This window comes from Megalopta genalis, unplaced genomic scaffold (assembly GCF_051020955.1).
Source record: "Megalopta genalis isolate 19385.01 unplaced genomic scaffold, iyMegGena1_principal scaffold0043, whole genome shotgun sequence".
Taxonomy (NCBI): domain Eukaryota; kingdom Metazoa; phylum Arthropoda; class Insecta; order Hymenoptera; family Halictidae; genus Megalopta; species Megalopta genalis.
The window spans coordinates 565,494-588,039 of NW_027476112.1; the positions used below are offsets into that span (position 1 = coordinate 565,494).

The 22,546-nt window shown below is 40.8% G+C and overlaps 2 protein-coding genes across 2 annotated transcripts; both read left to right on the forward strand.

Moving 5' to 3' along the window:
* Positions 1 to 1,909: 1,909 nt before the first annotated feature.
* LOC143261228 (uncharacterized) lies at positions 1,910 to 2,662 on the forward strand. The gene is made up of 2 exons (XM_076527797.1): positions 1,910 to 2,351; positions 2,409 to 2,662. Exons 1-2 carry the CDS (start codon positions 1,910 to 1,912, stop codon positions 2,660 to 2,662), a joined length of 696 nt encoding a protein of 231 aa, XP_076383912.1.
* Positions 2,663 to 2,802: 140 nt separating this feature from the next.
* LOC143261229 (uncharacterized) lies at positions 2,803 to 5,555 on the forward strand. The gene is made up of 5 exons (XM_076527798.1): positions 2,803 to 3,831; positions 4,244 to 4,583; positions 4,695 to 4,810; positions 5,132 to 5,269; positions 5,439 to 5,555. Exons 1-5 carry the CDS (start codon positions 2,803 to 2,805, stop codon positions 5,553 to 5,555), a joined length of 1,740 nt encoding a protein of 579 aa, XP_076383913.1.
* Positions 5,556 to 22,546: the final 16,991 nt, after the last annotated feature.

Here is a 22,546-nt window from a genome sequence, read left to right on the forward strand (position 1 = left end):
GAAGGGTTATCTTCGAATCCATGCGTAACAAATGTTTTAACTTCAAATACATGTGATATACATGATTCAGATTCAACAGCATGCGAAACAAACGAGTCAGCTTCAAATCCATGCGAAACACATGATTTAGCTTCAAATCCATGCGAAACACATGATTTAGCTTCAAATTCACGCAAAACACATGACTAAGCTTCATATTTATGCGAAACACATGATTTAGATTCAAATTAACGCGAAACACATGATTAAGCTTCAAATTCATGCGAAACACATGATTTAGCTTTGAATTCATGGGAAAAATATTATTGTTACGGCGACTTGTCCAAATCAAGTCGCTGTAATGTGAAACTGCCCTGTTGTGAGCAACTCCTTAAAGAAGAATAGCAGAGAGGGGTTGCCACGGAGGTGTGTTATCAACGGACAATCGAGGAGTCGTGATCGGACCGTCGAGCGATCAACGCCATCTAATTCAAAGATCTCTAACATAATTGAATTGTGTTGTAATATAGCTTATGTACTTTATTGTAAATAAAATGCCGCGACGCGGGAGAAGTGCAGTAATTCGCAACATTGGGGGCTCGTCCGGGATCAATGAATCGATCGGAAATGTCACGCCGGCATTGGAGATCCTGTTTGCAAACCTCCGACAAGAATTATGCGAGCAACTGCAGGAGCAGCAGAGGCAGTTCGAGGCGCGACTGGAAGCGGACAGGCTTCAGCGTGAGGAACGGGAACAGGCTGTTGCGTCCGAACGAGGGGCTCGCATGGAAGAGAGGATAGCAAGGTTCGAGAACCAATGCCAGCTGCTATCGGATTCATTGCGAAATTCTGTCTTAAATTCTGCGGCATTCTCGTCTGTGGAACACTCGGAGGCGCGTGTAAATAGTGCGGACCCTGTTGTAAATAATGTTAATAGTGTATATAACGCGAGTGTGCCTATTGCTCCGAGTGTTCCTGTATTTGCTTCACAGTCGGTGCCATCGTTGCCTGCGTGTCGTGAATCTACACGCTTCGTATCTGGATTAGGATACTCCGTGAAGCCGATACGTTATGACGGTTCCACGTCATGGGATGAGTACCGAATTCTATTTGAAATGATCGCGAATGTAAATGGCTGGGACGAAGCAAAGAAAGCTGCGGCTTTAATTGCTTCGTTGGATGGTCCGGCTCGAGGAGTACTGACTTCTCTTCCCGCCGATAAGTATTTCGACTTCCAAGCAATATTTTCGGTAATCGAGATTCGGTTTGGTAGAAAAAAATTTTCGAAGCTAAATTACGTTCTATTTCAAAATTATAAGCAGCGACAAGGAGAGTCAATTTCTGCATTGGCCGCGGAGATTGAGAGGCTGGCGCAATACGCTTTCTCAGAGTTTTCAATGGATGTTCGGGATCGTTTGGCCGCCTCTCAGTTTGTGACGGCGTTGGCCAATGAAGGGATGAGGAGAATGTTAAGATATGAAAGCTTTACATCTCTCATAGCTACGGTGACCAGAGCTCTAGAGATGGAAGCTCTCAATAAATTAAGCTCTAAAAAAACACAAACGTGTGAACGGAATTTAAAACGTCCCTTTACTTCCGAGGGAATGCTGGAACGTGCGGCTGAACGGCATTCTGAACGAGTGGTTGGACATCAACGGGAGTTTCCGCATTGCTGGAGCTGTGGAAAGAAGGGCCACCTCCAACGGGATTGTTTAAAGAAAACAAGGAAGGAGACTTCGCAGGGAAACTTCAAAAAGTCGGAATAATGGGGGATAGTCCGACTTCATCTTCCGTTTTGCCCCTGTCGTGCTGCGACTAGAATCTATTCAGCGAGGGATTTTCTTCGTCGAAGGCATCGTTGGAGCGAAGAAGAGGAAAATCATCTTCGATACGGGAAAATTATGCTACAAAGCAGAACGGTTCGGCGAGCATGACAGGAGTGAAGATTTTTTCAGTCTCCGGTCAGAGATTACCGATTTTTGGTAAAGACCGTCTTCCTGTTTCCATTGGAAAAGTCGAGACCGAAGAAGAGTTCTTCTTCGTCAGTATGACGGAAGAATGCATTTTGGGAATCGAATTTCTTAAAAAGCATGCCTGTCAACTGGATTTTACAACCGAGGTTCTTCATTTGAAAGGAATGCAAGTGCCGTTGCTGAAGTATGGAGAAGATTCGGCTGCGAAGGAGTTAAAGAAAAACAGGAATACATTAGTACCGGATCATCTTCAGGATCTTCATCAGAGATGTTCTATAAACCTGTCCGCAGAGCAAAAGAAAACTTTTGCCGAGTTATTGACGGAATTTTCAGATGTTTTTGCGAAAGATTCCGAAAAGGTGGGAAAATGTGACGTAGTATGTCACAAGATAGATACCGGTGACTGTCTTCCCATAAAACAGGCACCCTGACGATTACCCCTTCATCGACGTTCAGAAGTAGATGAATTATTGTCGACAATGGAACGACAAGGAGTCATAGATATAGTATTGGTCAAGAAGAAGGACGGATCCACCAGATTTTGCGTGGATTACAGGCGTCTGAACAATATCACCAAGAAAGATTCGTACCCCCTTCCAAGGATAGTTGGATCCTGTTGGTTTTCGACGATCGACTGGGTACTGGATTATGGCAGTTCAAAGTCATGCCATTTGGTCTTTGTAACGCACCAGCTACCTTTGAACGTCTAATGGACAACGTCGTAAGAGGGTTAAACTGGAAAATTTGTTTGGTATACCTCGACGACATCATAATTTTCGGTAGAAGTTTTAAAGAGGAAGTATAACGCCTGCGGAAGGTACTTGCTCGCCTAAGGGAAGCTTGCTTGCTGATGAGCCCGAAGAAGTGTAATTTCTTCTGCAAAGAAGTGAAATATCTTGGACACGTAGTATCCGAGATGGGTGTACAAACTGATCCTGAAAAATTGGATGCAGTAAAGAATTGGCCGGTGCCGAAGAGTAAGATCGAGTTGAAGAGTTTCCTGGGTCTTTGCACTAATTATCGGAAATTGGTTAAGAATTTTGAGGATATTGCGAAGCCCTTACATCGTTTGACCGAGAACGAGAAAATCTTCGTGTGGACGGAAGAAGCGGAACATTCGTTCGAGGAATTAAAAAGGAAATTGATGGAGTCTCCCATTCTTTCTTATCCGTCGGTTAATACAGAATTCATTTTGGACACGGATGCCTCAAATTTTGCAATCGGAGCAGTTCTTTCTCAAATTCAGCAAGGTTGGGAGAGAGTAGTCGCCTACTGCTCCAAGACGCTAGGAAAAGCTGAGAAGAATTATTACGTTACACGGAAGGAACTATTAGCGATAGTGAAATCTATTGAATATTTTCATCATAACCTTCATGGGCGTAGATTCCTTCTGAAGACCGATCACGCTGCTTTACGTTGGTTGCTGTCTTTCAAGAATCCGGAAGGACAGATAGCGCGTTGGATCAAGCGGGTTCAGGGATATGACTTTGAGGTGAAACACCGGGAAGGAAGACTCCATCAGAACGCGGACCGTCTTTCTCGCAGGCCTTGCGAATCGCAGGATTGTGCACGATGCAAGCGCCTGGAGGAGAAAACGGAAGAAAATGGAGACGTAGTCCTGCGGACACTCTGCGAAACACTTGATTTTGAAGAGTGGGCGAGAGAACAGGAGGAGGATGAAGAAATTGGTTTCATCCTGTCACGAAAAAAAGAGGGTAGGAGGCCCAATTGGCAGGAGATTTCGGACAGGAATACGGGAATTAAATATCTCGTATCAATCTGGGATTCCTTGGAAATGTACGAGGATCTACTGTTTCGTAAGTGGGAATCCCCTGATGGAAAAAGTAACAAGTGGTTACTGATGGTTCCAAGAGAAATGGTAAGCTCGGTGATGACAGATTGATACACCGGCAGGTGGCCATTTCGGAGTGAACAAAACTCTGGATAGGGTACGTCGAAAATTTTACTGGCCCGATAATCGCAAGGATGTGGAAGACTGGTGTCGTCGATGTTATACTTGTGTCGCAAGGAAAGGTCCGAGGCAAAGGGGACACGGACCTCTCAAGATTTATAATGTCGGGGCACCGTTTGAGAGGGTAGCGCTCGACATTGTGGGACCGTTTCCGAAGTCTGCGGCTGGTAACAAGTATGCGCTGGTCGTTGTGGATTATTTTACGAAATGGCCGGAGGTAGTTCCGTTGCCGGACCAGCGTGCGACGACTGTTGCGAAGGCCCTTCTTACGGAAGTTGTAAGTCGTCATGGCGTACCGTTGGAACTTCATTCGGATCAGGGGAGAAATTTTGAGTCTGCGGTCTTCAAACGGTTGATGGTGCTGCTTGGTATTAAGAAAACTCGCACTACTCCTTTGCATCCACAATCTGATGGGCTCGTGGAAAGGTTGATTCGGACTCTGCTGCAGTATTTGTCAATGTTTGTAGCGGATCATCAACGGGATTGGGACGACTGGATACCGTTATTTTTACTATCCTATCGCTCAAGCAGACACGAGGAAATGAAGAACACTTCATCGATGATTCTCACTGGTAGAGAGTTTCGACTTCCAATGGATTTTCAGAGAGGACTCCCGCCTGATTCAAGATATGAGGAGGACGAGTTTGTTCAGCAAACGCGTATCAGACTGGCTAAAATTCATGAATTTATTCGCCAGAGACTGAGAATTAGTGGAGACAAAATGAAATCTTGGTATGATGTTTACGCTAATTCAATTACGTTTGCTACAGGCGAGAAAGTATGGCTGTACCAACCACAAAGGACGAAAGGAAAATGTCCCAAGTTGCAGTCCGCGTGGGAAGGTCCTTATGTGGTGCAGGACCGCCTGAACGACATTATGTATCGTGTAACTCGTTCTCCGAAGTCGAAACCGAAGATCGTACATGTTAACCGCTTGGCTCGCTACGACGCTGTACACAGAAACCTTTGACTGTCTCTCACCCAAGAAGAGGATGTTTCTTCGCAAAAGACGAGGGAGTGATCTGTGTACTGACACGCTGAGCTCTTTCCATTTGTGGAAGAAACGGTTCGATGGGGGAAGGAAGTTGTATCCTCTGGAAGATTACGTCCTCCCATTGGAGAGTGAGGACGAGTTCTCAGGAGGGTACACCCTTTCCTGACTGGTCCACAAAAAGAGATGCACCGGATCCCATATTACTGCAGATAGTATCCTGTGGTCATCCGGGGAAGAGTTTTGGTGATTGATCAGAGCAGGGAACTCCCGAGAAGTCTACAAGTGAGAAGTTCTCAAAACTTCTTCAAGAAAGAAACGCTCAAGCCTCAAAACGAAGAATTAAGAGGAAGGGTGAGCGACAGAGATTAGAGCTGTACGCGTTGTAGAAGTATTGACGTTCTGCTCAAGGTTTTTCGATGGTTTTCCCTTGAGACGAAGGACAAATGTCAGGACGTAAACTATCTGGAAAAGGCCACCTGGATAACTAATTACATTCTTTCCATGTTTACCTACTTTTCAGACAGAAGTACTTGCGGTGGAGGTTACCTGTCAGTTGTCCGATGGAACGACAGTTCGAGGTTATAGGACTGAAGCTGGCAGGATTAACGGTTCGATTGTCGTTGGTCAACAGAAGTGAAATTTTCCGCGACCGGGTCGGCCGCTCATTCGGCGGGGAGGGCAATGTTACGGCGACTTGTCCAAACCAAGTCGCTGTAATGTGAAACTGCCCTGTTGTGAACAACTCCTTAAAGAATAATAGAAGAGAGGGGTTGCCACGGAGGTGTGGTATCAACGGACAATCGAATCAACATCCCACTTCTGAAAGATCTGGATTGTTATTGTATCGAATTGTGTTACAGTTAATATTCTTTATTGTAAATAAAATGCCGCGACGCGAGAGAAATGGTGTAATTCGTAACAGTATATAGATATAAAAGTAGATAACTACTAAGAAACAATATTTTATTAACTCTATTTTCTTTTAGTCCATTTCTCTTTTTATAAATTAATTCTTCAGTTTTAGAGAACACGCGTTCTGCCGGCACTGAAGTAGCCATCATACAAAAATATTTTCTAGCAAAACGAGTGCATTTTGCTGTTTTTTTTACATTATCTTTCCCATAGATCAATGGATCTAGTTTTCCAAAGCGGTTCTTTCAAATAATTTTCTAACTGTAACTGAATACAATTTTGTCTCGTCTCGTTGTAACGTTATAGGTCTTTTGTCTTGTCTCGTTCATTTATTCACAGTTGCCATGGAGAGTGTAACGAGCTGCGATTGAGAGAAACAATGTATCCAAAATCATGTGAGAAATTTATGTAATATTTCCTCTGAGACGTTCTGTTAATTTCTTCAATTTTTCTAAATGTTCTGAAGGACGGTGCGAGTAACTAAGTACATTTTATGAGTAGCACTTTTTCTCGAAAACTGGATAGCATTGAGTCCATTAACCTTTGAAATATGGTTATGGCGTTCCTTTGTCCGAAAAAAGGGCATTCTATTAAATTAATAATGATCACACGGGGTGGAAAACGCTGTCATGGCACTATCGCACAGTGGTGGTCTGAAGTGAGGTAACATTTGGCAAAAAACAATTTTTCAAATTTAATTTACGAAAAAAATGAGTCTTCCTATGAACTTCCGATGAACTATAATTAAATATAAGGTTATAAAATTAGTATTTTGACATTGAAGAGTTAAAAATCTTTGACTTAATTATACGATTAGGAGAATTAAGATATACTAATTTGTTCTATATCTTGACGTTTAATAGTACCCATATTTTAGTTAGTTAATGACGATATCAGCAGACTTTAACTAACATGCAAGTAATACAACGATGATTTCAATTTAGACTTCAAGAAAGATTAAAAAAAAAAGATAGAATATGTGAGAAAACAGATTTATTTCATATGAAAGCGTACAGTATTGCGAGAAGAATCATACAAATTTTAGCTACTACTAGTTGCACTTTCTAATTTTATACGGATTTAAATGAACCACGACGTGGTATTTTTAACGTCTCGTCACATCAGTTCGACCCATAGCAATGATCACTTGAGTGACTTCATCGAAAGACAACAAGTAAAGGAACCGAGTCCATTACGATATGTTTATATTTCTTATTAATTAAACTAATTTAACTAGAGATGCTTTACACTTCTTACAACGAAATATTTATTAAATTAGTTTATTTTTAATATAAAAGATTGCAAATCATCTAACTATTGCATAGGAGTACGATTATTTTTAATATATTTCGACTGCAGAAATTATTCTAAATTCGCAGCCACATTGTAAATATCGATACTCTCACTTCGCGGCGGTGATTATCACTCCGCCACGCTGTAATCTTCAATACAGATGGTTTCTGATAAAAGATCGCCTCAAATATTTTTCGAAGACTTAAGCCTGCCATAAGTTTCATCAAAATAGGCTTATGTAACTTGAATGGTATTCTACAGATTTCGATGAAATTTTCAGCATGCTAATCAGTTATTGATAAAATGAGACAAAATTTAAAAGCGCAATTTTACAATTATTTTCGGTCGTTTTAACCGTCTGTAATTCCTACAAAATTTCTTTTTGGTACTTAGTTCAATTTTTAAAAAATAATTTCTTCTTAAATGTATTTTATCGAACAATCCCATAAAAAGCTTATATTATTTCTTTCGTCCTTTCCCAATTCGATGGGATCTCGATGTTGCGAGCCATCTTTGCCCTGCTCGCCTCTAGTGTGCACATGTTCGTATCTATTGCCTCGAGTCGTCTGTTAGTTATTCCTCTGACGGCTTGATTCTTCTCGTCGGAGCGAATACTGATGCTACGGAGTCTGCGAATACATGTGTTGCGGCACGCACTGCGCCTCCTTTGACTCGAATTCCCGGAAGACAACTCATAATACAATGACATAACTTTTTTTAATTTTAACATTTTAATACTTATTTTTTAAACATATTCCTGATACTTATCTGATTAAAATGACACCAAACATGATATAGTTTGGACAAATATTTCTGTTCACAATAAAATCAAAGACGACATAATTTCGATTACATTTATTTATCAAATACTTAATGTGTAATTCATTTTATCTTATTATCGTTGTAGTTATCTAAGTAAAATACATTGTTATACTTATTTTTAAAAACTGTACTTGAAAAGCTGCATTGATATCATGCATAATTATTATCATTGTACGTTAAATTGTTTTGTTGCATATCGTCCTTGGAATTGTCAATTATCGTGGCCAAAGGTGATGGTTTCCCTCTATTCTTTAATAACACATAATGTAACAGAAAATGAATTTGTAAATAATTCATATTCAAATTGGCTGCGAATTTTTACCATTGTATGAATACGTACGTACTTACTTATCTGATGCTCCTTGCTGAAGAGATATGATTTTAATGCCTGCACGAGATATTTTATGTAAGATGCTGTAGCTGCAGTTTCAAATGTTATTCTCTCGATTAGAATACGTAATTTCTGTTCACAATTTCGTTACTGTGAAAAATCATTTCTTGCGGTTCTTCTTGAAGTTCTTTCGTTTCTTCATTTACGTTTCTTCTTTCTTCCTCCTGAGAGCCTAATAAAAATTGTGTGACATGTGTCGGGGTGCATCGCTCTCCTGTAATCGTACTTATAATGTCTAGTTAATCATGTTCAAGCTTTCTCGTGTCTGATTGAATGGGATGAGCATTTTTATATAAAGACCCTTCCATTCCGAAAAGCGATGGAACGTATAAAAGAGCCTTAGAAATAGTAAGGAATTTAAAATTAGTTAATGACAGTGTAGGACGAGGCTTTTGAAGTTTATCACCGAATGTAATAACTTATTAACGAAAAATGAATGTAATAAACAATTCATTTTACAAGTATTAGAAGATTATCGGTGACGTCATCCAGATGCCAGCAAATCAATCTGAATAAAACCTGTATATTGACCAGTATGTAACATTTTATAAGATATTTCAATTAATTTTATTATAACGTATAATTTTAAATTAAGTCACGATAATATTATATACATGTAAGATTATATTTTCATTAAAAAATATTTAGTACTGTCTCTAAAACAGTGGTACACATTTATATTAAAATTAACGTAAATAATAGAAATTTCAAATCTTTGAACCCGATGCGATACGGGTTACCATTGTCCAGTCGCTTTGAAATTTTACGCACATTATTTATTCACCCTCAGAAATCATTTTTTACACCTGTAACTAAGGACCACCCTTGTGGTTACTTTTTCTAGTACCTCTTACCATATCCCTTACTTACCGCTCACCATATTTTTCTAATGCTAATTTTTGGTATTTTACGAGGTCGCGCTGACCGCGCGGCCGAGCAGCCCCGTAGCGGTACGCGGTTGGCGATGTTTTCATCAGTGAAATCTGCCGTGTATGTGAAAGTAGTAAAAGAACAAAATCATTTCCGGACATGGGAACACTAACCCCTTCCCATGTCATCTAGCTCGACGAAACTCGACTACCCAAGCGGTAGCCGTCAAAGCGCGCTAAACAGACCAGATCAGACTGATGCTCGAGGACAGTCGCAATGCGAACCGAAATGTAAATACTAGTAGTAGTATTGATGTAAATACTAGAAGTAAACTCTAATCCTTTTACTTTTATAGATATCATAATTTTATTATATTTTGTAATAGATAGCAGTTTCAAAATTCTATTGCATAAATGAACAATACCTCAATGGAAATTCAAGCGTCTTCAAATGTAATTTCGTCCTGAGGAATGTAGTAATAATACTGCGTCTAAAAATGAATAGCATATTATAAACAAAAAAATCAATCATAAAAAATGTTTACCTTGAATGAATATCTAATAAGAAAATACGTACAACTCTAAAAATCCTCCACGGTATGATACTTCTTAAAACATTCCGGCAGAAGCTACTTTACCTTCCGCTCATTCTCACTTCGTTTCGCTTCGTATTTTATGTTTATAACAAACTTTAAACGTCCTTGTCGGATGCTTATTCCGAGGCGTCGGATCGATATTTTTTGTGAAATGAGCCCAATATTGAGCTTGGAGTCGAAGAGGTGTTTCAACTGATCTAGATTTTCCACGCATTTTGTAGTCCGGTAATTCGACAATTTGTAAAATTGCTTCTGCTATATTTATACCGCAATCAACATAAGTCTCCCTTTTTCGACTGTGATAGCTTTATGCATAATAATGGTATTGAACAGAGCCATATCTGACATGTAAAAGAAAAGTTTTCGATATCCTTCGATGATTTTTCTCATGATTCGGAAACAAGCAAACATCTGATCTCGATGATCAACTGCACCCATAACCTTGTTATATTCCAGGATACATTTAGGCTTCATTACTTTCCGTAATTCTTTGTTTGATTGCTCGACCATCTCTGCAGTTTCGTGTTTCATTGATATCATATACACGTCGCGCTTGTTCATCCATCTCACAGCTATCAAATTATTGCAACATCAATATAAATTCTCCTTTCTTCAAAATATGCTTTTGATTGGCGTTTGGCATATTTTTCCTGTTCTTGCGTACTGTCTCAGTTACGTTTCTCTTTTTGTGGTGTAATTTTTAAAAAAAGATTTGGTGAAGAGTACCAGTTGTCCAGACACAAAGTATATTTCTTGTTTATTATAAATTTTGACAGCTCTATCACAAAGTTCTCTAACGCACTATCATTTCGATCAATTTTGTACTGGCCGGTATATTTTTAAATCCGTGACAGAAACCGGTACTTGCCTCGCACAATTTGTAAATTTTTCATCCAAATCGAGCTCTTTTGGACGGATTGAATTGTTTGTACGCTAAACGCCCTTTATATTTCATTAAGGATTCGTCTATACTGACATATTCATTGGGTGTGTAAATTTCTTTAAATTTTTCATTCCAAAGGTTGATGATAGCTATTATCTTTCGAAGTCGGTCATTACTATCAGCAGTTTCATTATCAGACAAATGTAAAAATCTCGAAATTTGCCGAAATCTCTTAAAAGGTATCGTTTGTCTAAATATTGGCGTTTCTACTACAGCTCTTCTAGTCCAATACAGTTGAATATTTGATTTTTTTCACTTGACCCATCAAAATACACAGTGCATAATGGGCATTTATTTCATCTAAGGTAACAGGATACCAAGTGTCGTCCAGATGCCGTCTTTTCGTTTGTCGTGAATTGTCTGATGTGCGAAACGATTTGTTTTCATGGCCAGCATTTCCTAAAACTTGTTATTAAATGTAATAAAGAATAGGTCTAACATTGTTGGATTCTCGCTTAAATTATTTAAAATAGACGCTTTTATTCCATGATGTTCAGAATACTTCCAAACTATTGGTGTGTTTTTTACTTTCTGTCAAATCCATGATTATCGTACCTTTCTCTTCACTACTCCCAACTATAATCATACGCCTTACACGCTTTGTGATTGGCGCAAACACGTTACTATCACTGGATTCGTTATCATTGCTTTTATCTAACACTTTTGTATTTTGCATTTTGTAGGGATTTCTCAAATTTCAATAACTAAACTGCTTTGTAACAACAATTATAAGAATCGCGACTAACTCTCGTGGGATACTGATAGGAACTAACATTCATTTACTATCTGTTCGCGAGCCTGACTCGTGATATTCATTTTTGATAAGCGATGGTAATATACACCGAATTTGTAAAAGAAAACTGTTGCGAAAAAGACCAAGAATCTTTTTTTCGGGTTTAACGTCGCCTCGACCTTCATGTCATTAGAGACGGTTTATTGTCTTCTTTCTTGTTTTTATTTCCTGGTAGATGTTGGTTTCCTTTAGGAATTTTACGACGGGCAGTATCTTGTATTTTTGTCTTGATATTTCGTATTTTCTGCATAGCATGGTTGCACGTGTTGCAAAAGGGTGGTTCTGTTCATTTGATTAATATTTTTTTAATGTTATTGGAGCAGGGATCTTGAAATTCAAGTCGCTAATTTTATTGCGATGATATGGCTTTCTCCTGGTGTTATAGATAGCGGTCTCTTATTCTCCGTTTTGTTTGTGTTGGATTCTTCTGTCTCTATTTCCATTGTATTTGTCCTGCCTTCTTGATATTCGACAATACGTTGATCGATATGAATATATCATTGGTGATTGATACATTAATGCGGGTGTGGTGGGGGGGGTATATTCGGATCGGTCTGGAAACCGTTTTCGTTCGTGTTTGTATTGTTAGGACATTGCTAATAGCCTGATTGATTACAATTGAAGCTGATCTGTTTCTCTGAAGTGGTGAATATTCAGAGACTTGTTATAAACAAGTCCGTAGACTTGTCTCCTTCTGAAACTTAATATGTGTGCAAAATCTGGGTCTGCGAGTACTGCTTTCAAGTTCATTGACTCGCATTAATATTCCTACACGGTATTATTAGAAAAATTATTACTCCCTTTTATTGTTTATGATAGTATTATTAAATCAATTGTTTTCTCATATAATAAAGCACTTCTTATAGCAAGTAGAAACATAAATTTTGTTTATTTATTGCGCATATTATTTTGTATAATAAGCAAATCTGTTTGTCAGTGGAGGCAAAAATTCTGTGTAGGGTATCGTCAAAATTAATTAAGAATGTGCTTGGAAATTTGTTCAGGACGTCGATATCGACGTATACTTGACGTCTAAAGCTGCACAAATTCAGGGTCAGATATCTCTGCTCTCAGGTGGGTTATTCTAGAGCAGAGTTTGATGTTATTGGTTCTAAACGCATTTTCAATTACTGAATTTGGGATGATCGATGCTACATTTGACAGCTCGATACGTTGTGTCGGCGAAATCATAGGACGGATTTCAATATTTGTGTTGCTGATGGTAATTGATTTGAATTTTGCTGTTATGTTGCTGACAGTTTCTTTGTTATCTAGGTATGTGCATACCCTACCGTTTGAAATTCTCGATATGTATTTGATAGATCTGGGGCCTATTATCTTTCCTATGGCTAATGCATAGTCCCTGATGGTAATATCATCTACAGCAGGGGTGTCAAACTCGCGGCCCGAGATGAACATTTTTGATGTCAAGTATCAGGATGTAAACTATAATTTAACTTATATATGTTTATTACAATGTACTAGTCAAAATAAAAATATTTGTTTCTATGAACATTGTGGCGGACCAGACATAAAAGCCACGTCCTCCAAAAGCGGGGTGTGCAGATGCCTTTTTCGGGTTTTCCCGACGCAAGGCGTACACATCGCCATAAAACAATAAAAACGTCGAGACACAGCTTCGGACCTTAGGTTCCGGATCACCCCGTTCGGAAAATCTTCGGGAAAGGCCTTCGCCCTTCCCAAGGACCTTCCCTTACCGATTTCAATACGCTCTCCCCAATAAATACGAGGACCTCTCGACCGGGAGAAGTTAGTTAGCTAGTTTTCCTCCGACTCTCGACGTGTTCATATTTCTGTCTCATCCGTCACTCGTTTACCTTTACCTTTTACACACTGTACCCCATCGCCTTTTTGTTACAAGTTATATTAAAGTTCTCGTTATATAAAAACCAAAAAAACTCTCTCGGATTATTTTATATAAACCGCCGCAGTAACCCCTGCGACAAAACATTGATTTTTTTGCGGCCCACCTAAAGTTAAGCATTGTTTACTTGGCCCAAGTTAGCTTTTGCGTTTGACACCCCTGATCTACAGCATGCAGTATTATGGCTTGGTCCTTGGTTGGGGCGTATTCTCATTTGGCATTTCCGTAGGAGGTGACTGTTACAGTTTTGTTGTTGGCTCGGTTTCTTGGACTATTGGGAGGTTGGGAAGGATTCCTGTAGTCCCAGATCTGGTCGCTCTACATTTGTATCATGATACTGTAGGAAATGAATCGGCAAATTTATTATTCTGAGTCGAAGTTTTAAATTGTTTATTTCACAAAGGCTGGGCTCGAATAAACATCGTAATGTATTAAACAATCTTCTTATCGATCGCATCCCACAGCTAACACGATTTATTCTACAGTTCGGCCAATCCTGATCTGTAGAGTGACCGTCCACGGTCACCAAAGAATCCCAACTTTAATTCCAAGAGTTAGATCTTAAAAAATATACAATTCATATTACACAACACGTAAATAAGAAATAATAAAAATAAGTCTTACGGAATGCAACAAATACGCATACAAACACACACAAACTTAAACTTAATCACAATGCGGTATCGTTTCATTTTTCGAATGATCTGACCCAATGTTTCATTTCAAACTCTGTCAAATTTCGAATCACTTCTTCAGATTTTGTCGATTTACAAGCAAATAGTCTAACGAATTTGGTGAACCCATCCACTACTGCCAAAACATATTTAAAACCTTTTCCACACTTCTCCAGGGGACCGTAATGATTCACCTTTAGGTAAACTATGCAAAAACCTCTCTTGTCTACCACTAATTGGCTAAAATTCAATACATTTCAAACAATTGTTACTATATTGTTTAATCTTTTGTCGCATTTGCGGAAACCAGTATACTTGTCTTATGTCATCGATGACTTTGTCAATACCTACATGCCCCAAATTGTCATGACGTAGCCTAATAATATTATTTTCTAAACACGCGGGTACGTAAAATAACAGTTTATCATTATTAATTTTTCTATTTTCCTATAAACTAACCGTCTCTTAATTAAAATGTTTTTCCTCGCTTGTTTCCAATCTATTTCCTAATCCACGAATCGTACGGTCTTGATATTGTTTAATTGACAATGTCTCTTCTAAAGTATTAGGTTCCAACACTGCGTCAAGATATCTTAGCTCGCGACACATTTGAGTCGCTCGAGCGTCCCGGTGAAATGTCGGGTCGCACATTGTTGCTTTTAATCCTGAGCTCCTTAAACCGGTGGTACACGCAAACGTTCTTGAGTAATATCCTATCACTAAGACTTGTTCAACCACGGACCGTAAGTCCGCAATGGTAGTCGCTACTTTCTTGCATAATCTTCATTTCGTCGACTCCTGCGTTGCGCATCATTTTTGCTCCTACAGCTTGTTTACTTCTGAAAAAATACAAACATGTGTAACAAGAAAAGAACGATGTATTGCGTAGCAATTTTAAAAAAATGCGGATCCATCAGGGACGGTGGTGGATTGTTGTTATACCAATTGACCACGAACAAATTCCTAGCACACGATCCATTTTTTATTCCATTGGATTTCACACCTCGTACTCAATTCATAATCGATTCGATTTCATCAAAATTCAATTCATGGCCGATATAGGTGTACTCTATTATTATCACTTTTCTTTTACTCATTATATCATTACCAACTGTATTCAGTTAATAGTACATATATTTATTAAAAGGACAACCAATAGTAGTACTAGTAGTAGTAGTAATAGTTGTAATCTAAAATTGTTGAAAAAGTAACTGTAGCTTCGGACAAAACTTAATTTATAGTTTACTTGGGACTGAAGTTCGAAATTATCAGATTTCATTGCGCCGGTGTCTTAAGCGCGCACAGGCGATAATATAAACTGTAACTTATAAATACACACCGCGATACACACATTATCGCCGGTGTCGTTAGAGCACAACAGCGATAGCATACAATGTAAAACGCGATGAATGACCGTCTTTAATTGGTGAAGAAGATCACACCAAAAGGGTATATACGCGGACGATATTCGGTCGCAGTCTGTTAGTTGAATTTGATCGCTCAGTCGTTCGTGCGTAACGTACACATATCTTCTTTAAAATAAAAGTTATAATAAAAGTTTTAGTAAAACTTTGTACAGTTTACTTTGTACGTTGTACAGTTTATTTGAGAAATAATCCAAGCCATAATTCCAATAAAAATAAATAATTAAATAATGATTTTTTAAAAACAAAGTTACAATTTTCTTCTTCTGTCATAATTCTTCGTCATCCTTATTATACAATAAATAATCATCTTTTCAAAAAATGTGTGTTTCCTCCTCTAACATGACCCTGCTTCATCCCTTCCATGTGTTACTCATTTCTGTTAGGGGCTGGAACTATCCCAGAATGGGAGACTGATAGTCGAAATGGTTGAACCTGAATAAACGATTAAATACATGTAAACACGTCGAGTCTTTATTACAGAATCGCAGACGTGATGAACAAATAAATGGTTATAAGTATACTTGATGAGAAAAATTCTCGGTCTACGTGGATGGCACAAGGTGGAAAAGAACCATTGGTCCCATATGGTAGACGCTACTTTAGCATAAACGAAGTACATATGGGGGGGATACTGGCCTAATTATTGGCACACGTGTACTGTGCTGTGATCAGCGAATTATGCCTCGTATTTGCTTGCGCGAATCGTGACGTCGCTATTGTCACGAGGAAATTATCCGCGTATATTTTAAAAAATAAAAATACCGCACTTAAATGGGAACTTCGATTTAATTTATAAGACGGTTTTATTTGGTAATTTACGTATGTTAGCCGTGGTGTAATAATACAGAGCTAATAAGTAAGATAAGAAATGTATTATGCTTGATTACCAATGAACGACTGTTTTATTACTCTTTTATACCTTTTGTCATTGTGGCGTACGTGATCGAATGCATGTACAATTATAACGGCGTACATGATAGCGCAGGTAAAAGGGATCGGATGTCCGAAAGATAGGCTGATCGAATGCGTCTCAGGTGGGCTCGCCTGGTGCGTTACACCCTCATCACAAATAATTCAATTGATCGTAATTAGATCGTGTGGCACTCTACCCGAACGAATATTCCTGCGTCACGAATCGAATTCCCGAATATCGTGCATTATGTCGGGTGGTCTGCCTAGGAGCCTGTAAAATCCCGGAGTTGGCCTCATTTTCCAGCTTGACCACCGGTCAAAACGGAGACAACGTTAAAGCATTTTTATTTCATATTTAAAGTACCTTATCATTTCGTCCACACAAAATTTCACTTTTTTGCATAAATAACAAATGAATCGAACGATTTATTTCATTTCTTCATGTATTACGTCAAAAATACTACCATATTTTGTCGTGTATTCATTTTCCATGTATATGAACAAATAGATGTTCATACCCAAAAATCTTGAGGTTCCTTATCATTTTGTCCGCCAGAGTATTTGTAGGATTGGGATCGGCGTATTCGAAGTATGACTTTAATGACGAAATAATTTAATAAAAATGTAAAAATGTAAAGATATAAAAATGGCACAATGGCCATGTGTACATTCACGATCGAAACTGATACATACCTGCGGTGCCTCCGCGATCTTCTTTTATTTCTTCCTGGACACGTTTCTGGAATGCTGGAGAACGATCGCGACGTTCTGTTTCTTTCGGTTCAATATTTCGGAAGCTATCGATCCTCCGGGATGCTTCGTTGCAGCATCGGTATCGCCGGTCTCGTTAGCCAATATCACCCGATTACGATGCATTTGAAACAATGGTGTAAGAATGCCCGTAAGGATGCCAAATGAAAGGTAACGTAACGACCTTTGAGGCCCATTTATACAAACGTCACCGCGGGGGCATCGTAAAACTCACACCAACAGATCAGTATGGTCCACAGCATGGCCTCGCCGTAAGACGGCCGGGCTGACGGAGAAGTGTTGTTCTGAACTACATCTGACCGTTACCAGACCGGATGACGAGGTCCTAACCTCGCTATTAAATTAAAAGAAGAATGGATTCTACCCAGCTACATCGGAAACTAGGCTAACCCTCACGGCTTGTTTTTATAGTTGTTGACAATAATCGACGACTATAACTCCGTATCGGTACGCGGCAGACGACGTTTTCATCAGCGAAGTTTGCTGTACACGTGAAAATAGTAAAAGAATAAAGTCATTTCCAGGCTTATAAACATCAGGGAAGATATTTCTCGTCTAATCCATGACATCTGAAAGCGGACAGTTCGAATGAATATTTGATCGCCGACCGTGTGTCGCTGCAAGGCATTCCTGTTTCTTATAAGTTTCTTGGTAAACTATTTTTCACTTGGAGACATTTAAATTACAGACAGAGGCTGTGGATATTATTTCTCACAAACCAGGTATGTATTGTGAAAGGGATGACTGATATGCTACTTTTGAATGTATTACTTTACGAATAGAATGGAGCCGTTCTTCATTGAATAAGAATTTCATTGCCAGAAGTTGACCTTCCCCATTACGACAGTTCTCGGTACTAAGTATTTTTTTACAATAGCAGTTAATGGTTGCTGTATCATATGATTCTAGGTAATCCATATTTAACAGACAGTTATTTTTATATTTTTAGGTCAATAACTCGCAGGGTATCTTATCACTTTAACAGCTACCCTAACAGCTACCTGCGATGAATGCTCAGTCAAGTGTCTCAGTCGCCCCATTTACCCTAGTAAATAAATATAGAAAAGAAAGAATATTGCACCAAGTGTGGCAGACAAAAAAATTAACAGTACAAAAACATGAGATTCTTAGGATTATTAAAAAGAAGCCAGATATAAGTGCGTCTGAGATTGTATCAAAAGTCTAGGAATGAAATAAAAATCAAATGCATACAAGAACGATACAAATTATATTGGGCAGAATGTAAAAGCAAAATTGTGAGGAAAAAACCGTACATCAGTGAAGTGAATAAAACAAAGAGAGTGGAATTTGCGAAGCAAATCACTCTCTGAGTCGGAAAATTAGTGTTTATAGACGAAATAATGGGTAAACACTTGCATGTAGACATATAAAAAGAAAATTAGCAGAAAAGTGCGAATTAATTAGGAATAGGAATGACATACTATTTTTAATGGAATAACGAATCGAAACCTGCAGCTGATATGGTACGTCAATGACTTTTATGTAATACTATATGACTCCTATCGAGATCCATCCATGTAAATCAGGGATTGAAATTGTTACGAGCCGAGGGCAGGCAGTTTGTGTGACCGGAGGTTGCATGCACTTGGAATGTTTGGAGAAAGTGGTGTTAGGGTGCCTCGTAACTTTGTTAGAAAAAAGAAATAAAGATATACCTCAAGCGGTTGAGGTATATCCTGGTGGGTTTTACCTACTACTGGTTCGAAGCAGGAGATGGAAATGATTGAAGTAGAAACCAAAGAGAACTGGTAAAAACTAATTTATTACACGTTAAGATTTAATAATTGTAAGTGAGTGTTCACGGACTCTAACGCGCTCTCAGTTTTTCGCACTGAACCGGCGGGGGCTTCTGACTCTAGGTTGTTACCTCGTAGATTGGTCGAAAGAGAATTGAATTCGATCTCACTAACGTTTACGTGTCGACGAATGTCACGAAACTAGCCCAAATTCCGGTCGCGTTTGAGCCCTTTATATACTGAGATCTTTGTGGAAAAATGGTAGTGGGGGTGTTGCTATGTGGTCCGATTCCAGAACGTTCGTCGTCGTACAACCTCGGAGGTACTCGACTCACGATATATAAATGCACCCCCGACTTGCTGGCGCCAGCCTGGCGTATGCCTTCAGGAAGGAATATAAAAAATACATGGGAAGATTCTCCGTACGTTACAAAATTATCGAGCATGCAACATTGTTAGTAGGCGTAGTATCGCGCTACACTTGCGTCTACTTGAACATACTCGAACGACAGTGCTCGACAAGACATTCTGCAAGTCAGACGTTTGTTTCATGTCACCACACTCCTATATATGTATTTGTTGTTTGTAAGAAATTTATATGTTACGACCAACCTATTCACGTAAAAGGCTACGCAAGGGTGAAGACAAGCGACGCATGTGCTAGAGTCCCGCACAGCGATGTAGCGCGTCTAGCGGGTGAAAAAGTTATAATGTTCAAAATTATAACGTTCACGCGGTGGGCAGCACACCGCTGTGCGGGACTCTCTTTCTTTGTCACGACCCTTACAGCGTAATTGTATAGCTTTGGAAGTTGAGTTGAGAAAGTTGAGGAACCAACCTACAGTGGATTTTCCTTAGATGGAAAAGTACTTGAGCGATTTGTGGAATGCTTTTTAGAAATTGCGGTCTTTTGCGGACAATTCATCAAATCCTTATATGTTAAGGCTAAGGATCTGGCGAACATTTGAATTTCTCAAGGAATTATAATTACAAAGTAATTCAATTACAATGTAATTCGAAATTGAGATCGCCATTTAATTAAAATACAAGGTGATCCGTAATTCAATAGGAGTATAATTACAAAATACTAAGTAATTCAATTACATTAATTGCGAATTACAATGTACTTAATAAATAAATTAAAATATTATTAATAACTACGACGTAATTATTATTTATTGGACACGGTATACCGCATGAATAATAAATACTTAACAATTAAATGATAATTAATTAGTAACAATTGATATCGTATTCGTAATTAATAAACAAATTTTATTATTTCAAATAATTTGTTTATATCTATATAAATAATAAGTAATTATTTTTCTCTTTCATTTAAACTTTCAAACAACAAATAATTATGTTTTTATAATATATATATATTATATTGTATTTCAATTATACTTTTTTTTTCTTCTTTTTTTTTTTTTTTTTTTTTTTCTTTTGTTTAACGTGGGGGAAATCTGCTGGTCAGACATCCCCGTCCCGCCCGAAAGGCGGGGCGGGGGTAGTGCGGGGTTCGACCCGCTAAAACCCCCACGGCGGCCTAGGGCGCTGGCGAGTAGCGGGGGAGCCACGGGAACTCTCAAAGAACACAACCGCGGCTCCCCCTCGCCTGGCTGGCCACCAGGATGGAATGGCGGTGGCCGGCCGCGTCCCGGGGGGGCGATTTATACTCCCCCCTTGAATCATCTTGCTTCGGCGGTGCAGGGGACAGCACCCCACACCGCCTCGTCTCTCCCAATATTTAGGAGGACAGCTTCAGTTGGGGAGGGGTGGCGGGCGGCGGTCAATTAAACCAGTAATCTGGTACACCCGCCGCCCGCCTATTCTCATCTGCTCGGGGAGGGGGGCTCTAGGCGTGGGCGCACACGCCGCACCCCCCGCTCACGGCGACCCCGCTCGGCAGCCTCCTTCTGCAGCATCACCTCTTCGCAGAAGGCGATGGCTGCCGCCCATTTTCTCGGGCTCTCCAGCATGGCCCCAACTAAGCTGGAGAGAGCGAGGTCGCGACCAACTTCCCGTCTTAGGACTCGGCGCAGCACTGAAAAGGCGGGGCATACCTCCAATGTATGCTGCGCCGAGTCCTCCTCCGCGCCACAGTGGTGGCACACCGTCGTCGCTTCCCGACCGATGCGACACAGGTAGACACCGAAGCAGCCATGCCCGGTGAATACCTGCGCCGCACGGTAGGAGAGCCTGCCAAACCGCCTCTCCCGCCACGAGGTGAAGTGCGGCAGGAGAGCCCCGGGGACGCGCTCGGCGGCATGGGAGCAAAGCTCCGCATGCCATCTGGCGAGCGCTAGTCCCCGGGCCTGGAGCTCGAAGCCCTCGACCGCCTCCTGCTCCGGCGGGTCCCCCCGAGCCCGGCCAGCGATGCATATGCGCCTATAGACATAGGCGCGCATCGCCGCCTGCAGCTCGAAGGGAATTTCTCCCGCCAGAGCAAGCGCCGCCACGGTAGACGTGGTGCGGTAACCCCTTACGAGGCGAAGGGCCATTTGCCTCTGAATCCGGCGCAACAACAATGTGTTGCGCCGGTTTGCCCTCACGGACGGCGCCCAAATCGGGGCGCCGTATAATGCCATGGACCGCACCACGCCTAGGTATAGGCGACGCACCATATCGCCCGGTCCCCCGATATTGGGCAACAGGCGGCCTAACGCGGCCGCCGCCCTCTCAACTCGGGGGACGAGACGGCCGAAATGTGCTCCGAACCTCCAGTGGCTGTCGAGGATCAGTCCGAGATACTTGATCTCGGACTTCACCTCGACGCAGGCTTCTCCAACCCAGATCCACGATCTGGCCCGTGGCCGAGACCAAGGCCGTCCAAACCAGACGGCCTCGGCCTTCTCCGGGGCCACCTTCAGCCCCAGATCGCAGATCCTCGCGACGACGGCTGCCACCGCAACCTCCGCTCGTCGGATGGTCCTCTCGAAGGTGTCCCCGACGGCGACCACTAATGTGTCGTCTGCATAGCAGACGAGAGTGGCACCGTCGGGCAGGGGGGCCTTCAGGACTGCGTTATATCCCAGGTCCCACAGGAGTGGTCCTAACACGGACCCCTGTGGGACCCCGCAGTCCACTTCCCCCCGTATCGTCCCATACCGGCCCGGGTATTCCACCCACCTGCCCCGCAGGTAGGCCCCGATCACCCGCCTCAGATAGGGAGGCACCTGGTGTTCAACCAGGGCCTCCCTAATGGCGGACCAGGGCAGGGTGTTAAATGCATTGACGATGTCGATCGACACCGCCACGCACACCCCGCCCCGTGCCACGGCATTGTCCGAGAGGGACTTTAGACGGTCAATTGCATCGACCGTCGATCGCCCCTCCCGGAAGCCGAACTGGCAGTCCGCCAGATCGGGGCCAACGCGGGACAGGATTTCAATTATACTCGTGATTAAAATAAATCGTAATTGAATCAACTCTGTTCTAAATACATTCGAGGCCAATCATTCCCACGTTATCGCGACTGTGAACACTCTCTACTCATACAGGATTCTATACGCCTATCTTGAAATGTGATTGGTTTCTTGAAAATTCGTTCAATTCCTTCTTGAGTGGTATCACTTATTAG

Excerpts from the sequence above, each read along its gene's own strand:
- LOC143261228 (XM_076527797.1), top strand. The coding sequence starts at position 1,910 with ATGACAGGAGTGAAGATTTTTTCAGTCTCCGGTCAGAGATTACCGATT. Across the intron at positions 2,352-2,408 it reads ATGTCACAAGATAGATACCG|AAGTAGATGAATTATTGTCG; the intron begins GTGACTGTCTTC and ends ATCGACGTTCAG.
- LOC143261229 (XM_076527798.1), top strand. The coding sequence starts at position 2,803 with ATGAGCCCGAAGAAGTGTAATTTCTTCTGCAAAGAAGTGAAATATCTT. Across the intron at positions 4,584-4,694 it reads CGAGTTTGTTCAGCAAACGC|GCGAGAAAGTATGGCTGTAC; the intron begins GTATCAGACTGG and ends CGTTTGCTACAG. Across the intron at positions 5,270-5,438 it reads ACGAAGAATTAAGAGGAAGG|ACAGAAGTACTTGCGGTGGA; the intron begins GTGAGCGACAGA and ends CCTACTTTTCAG.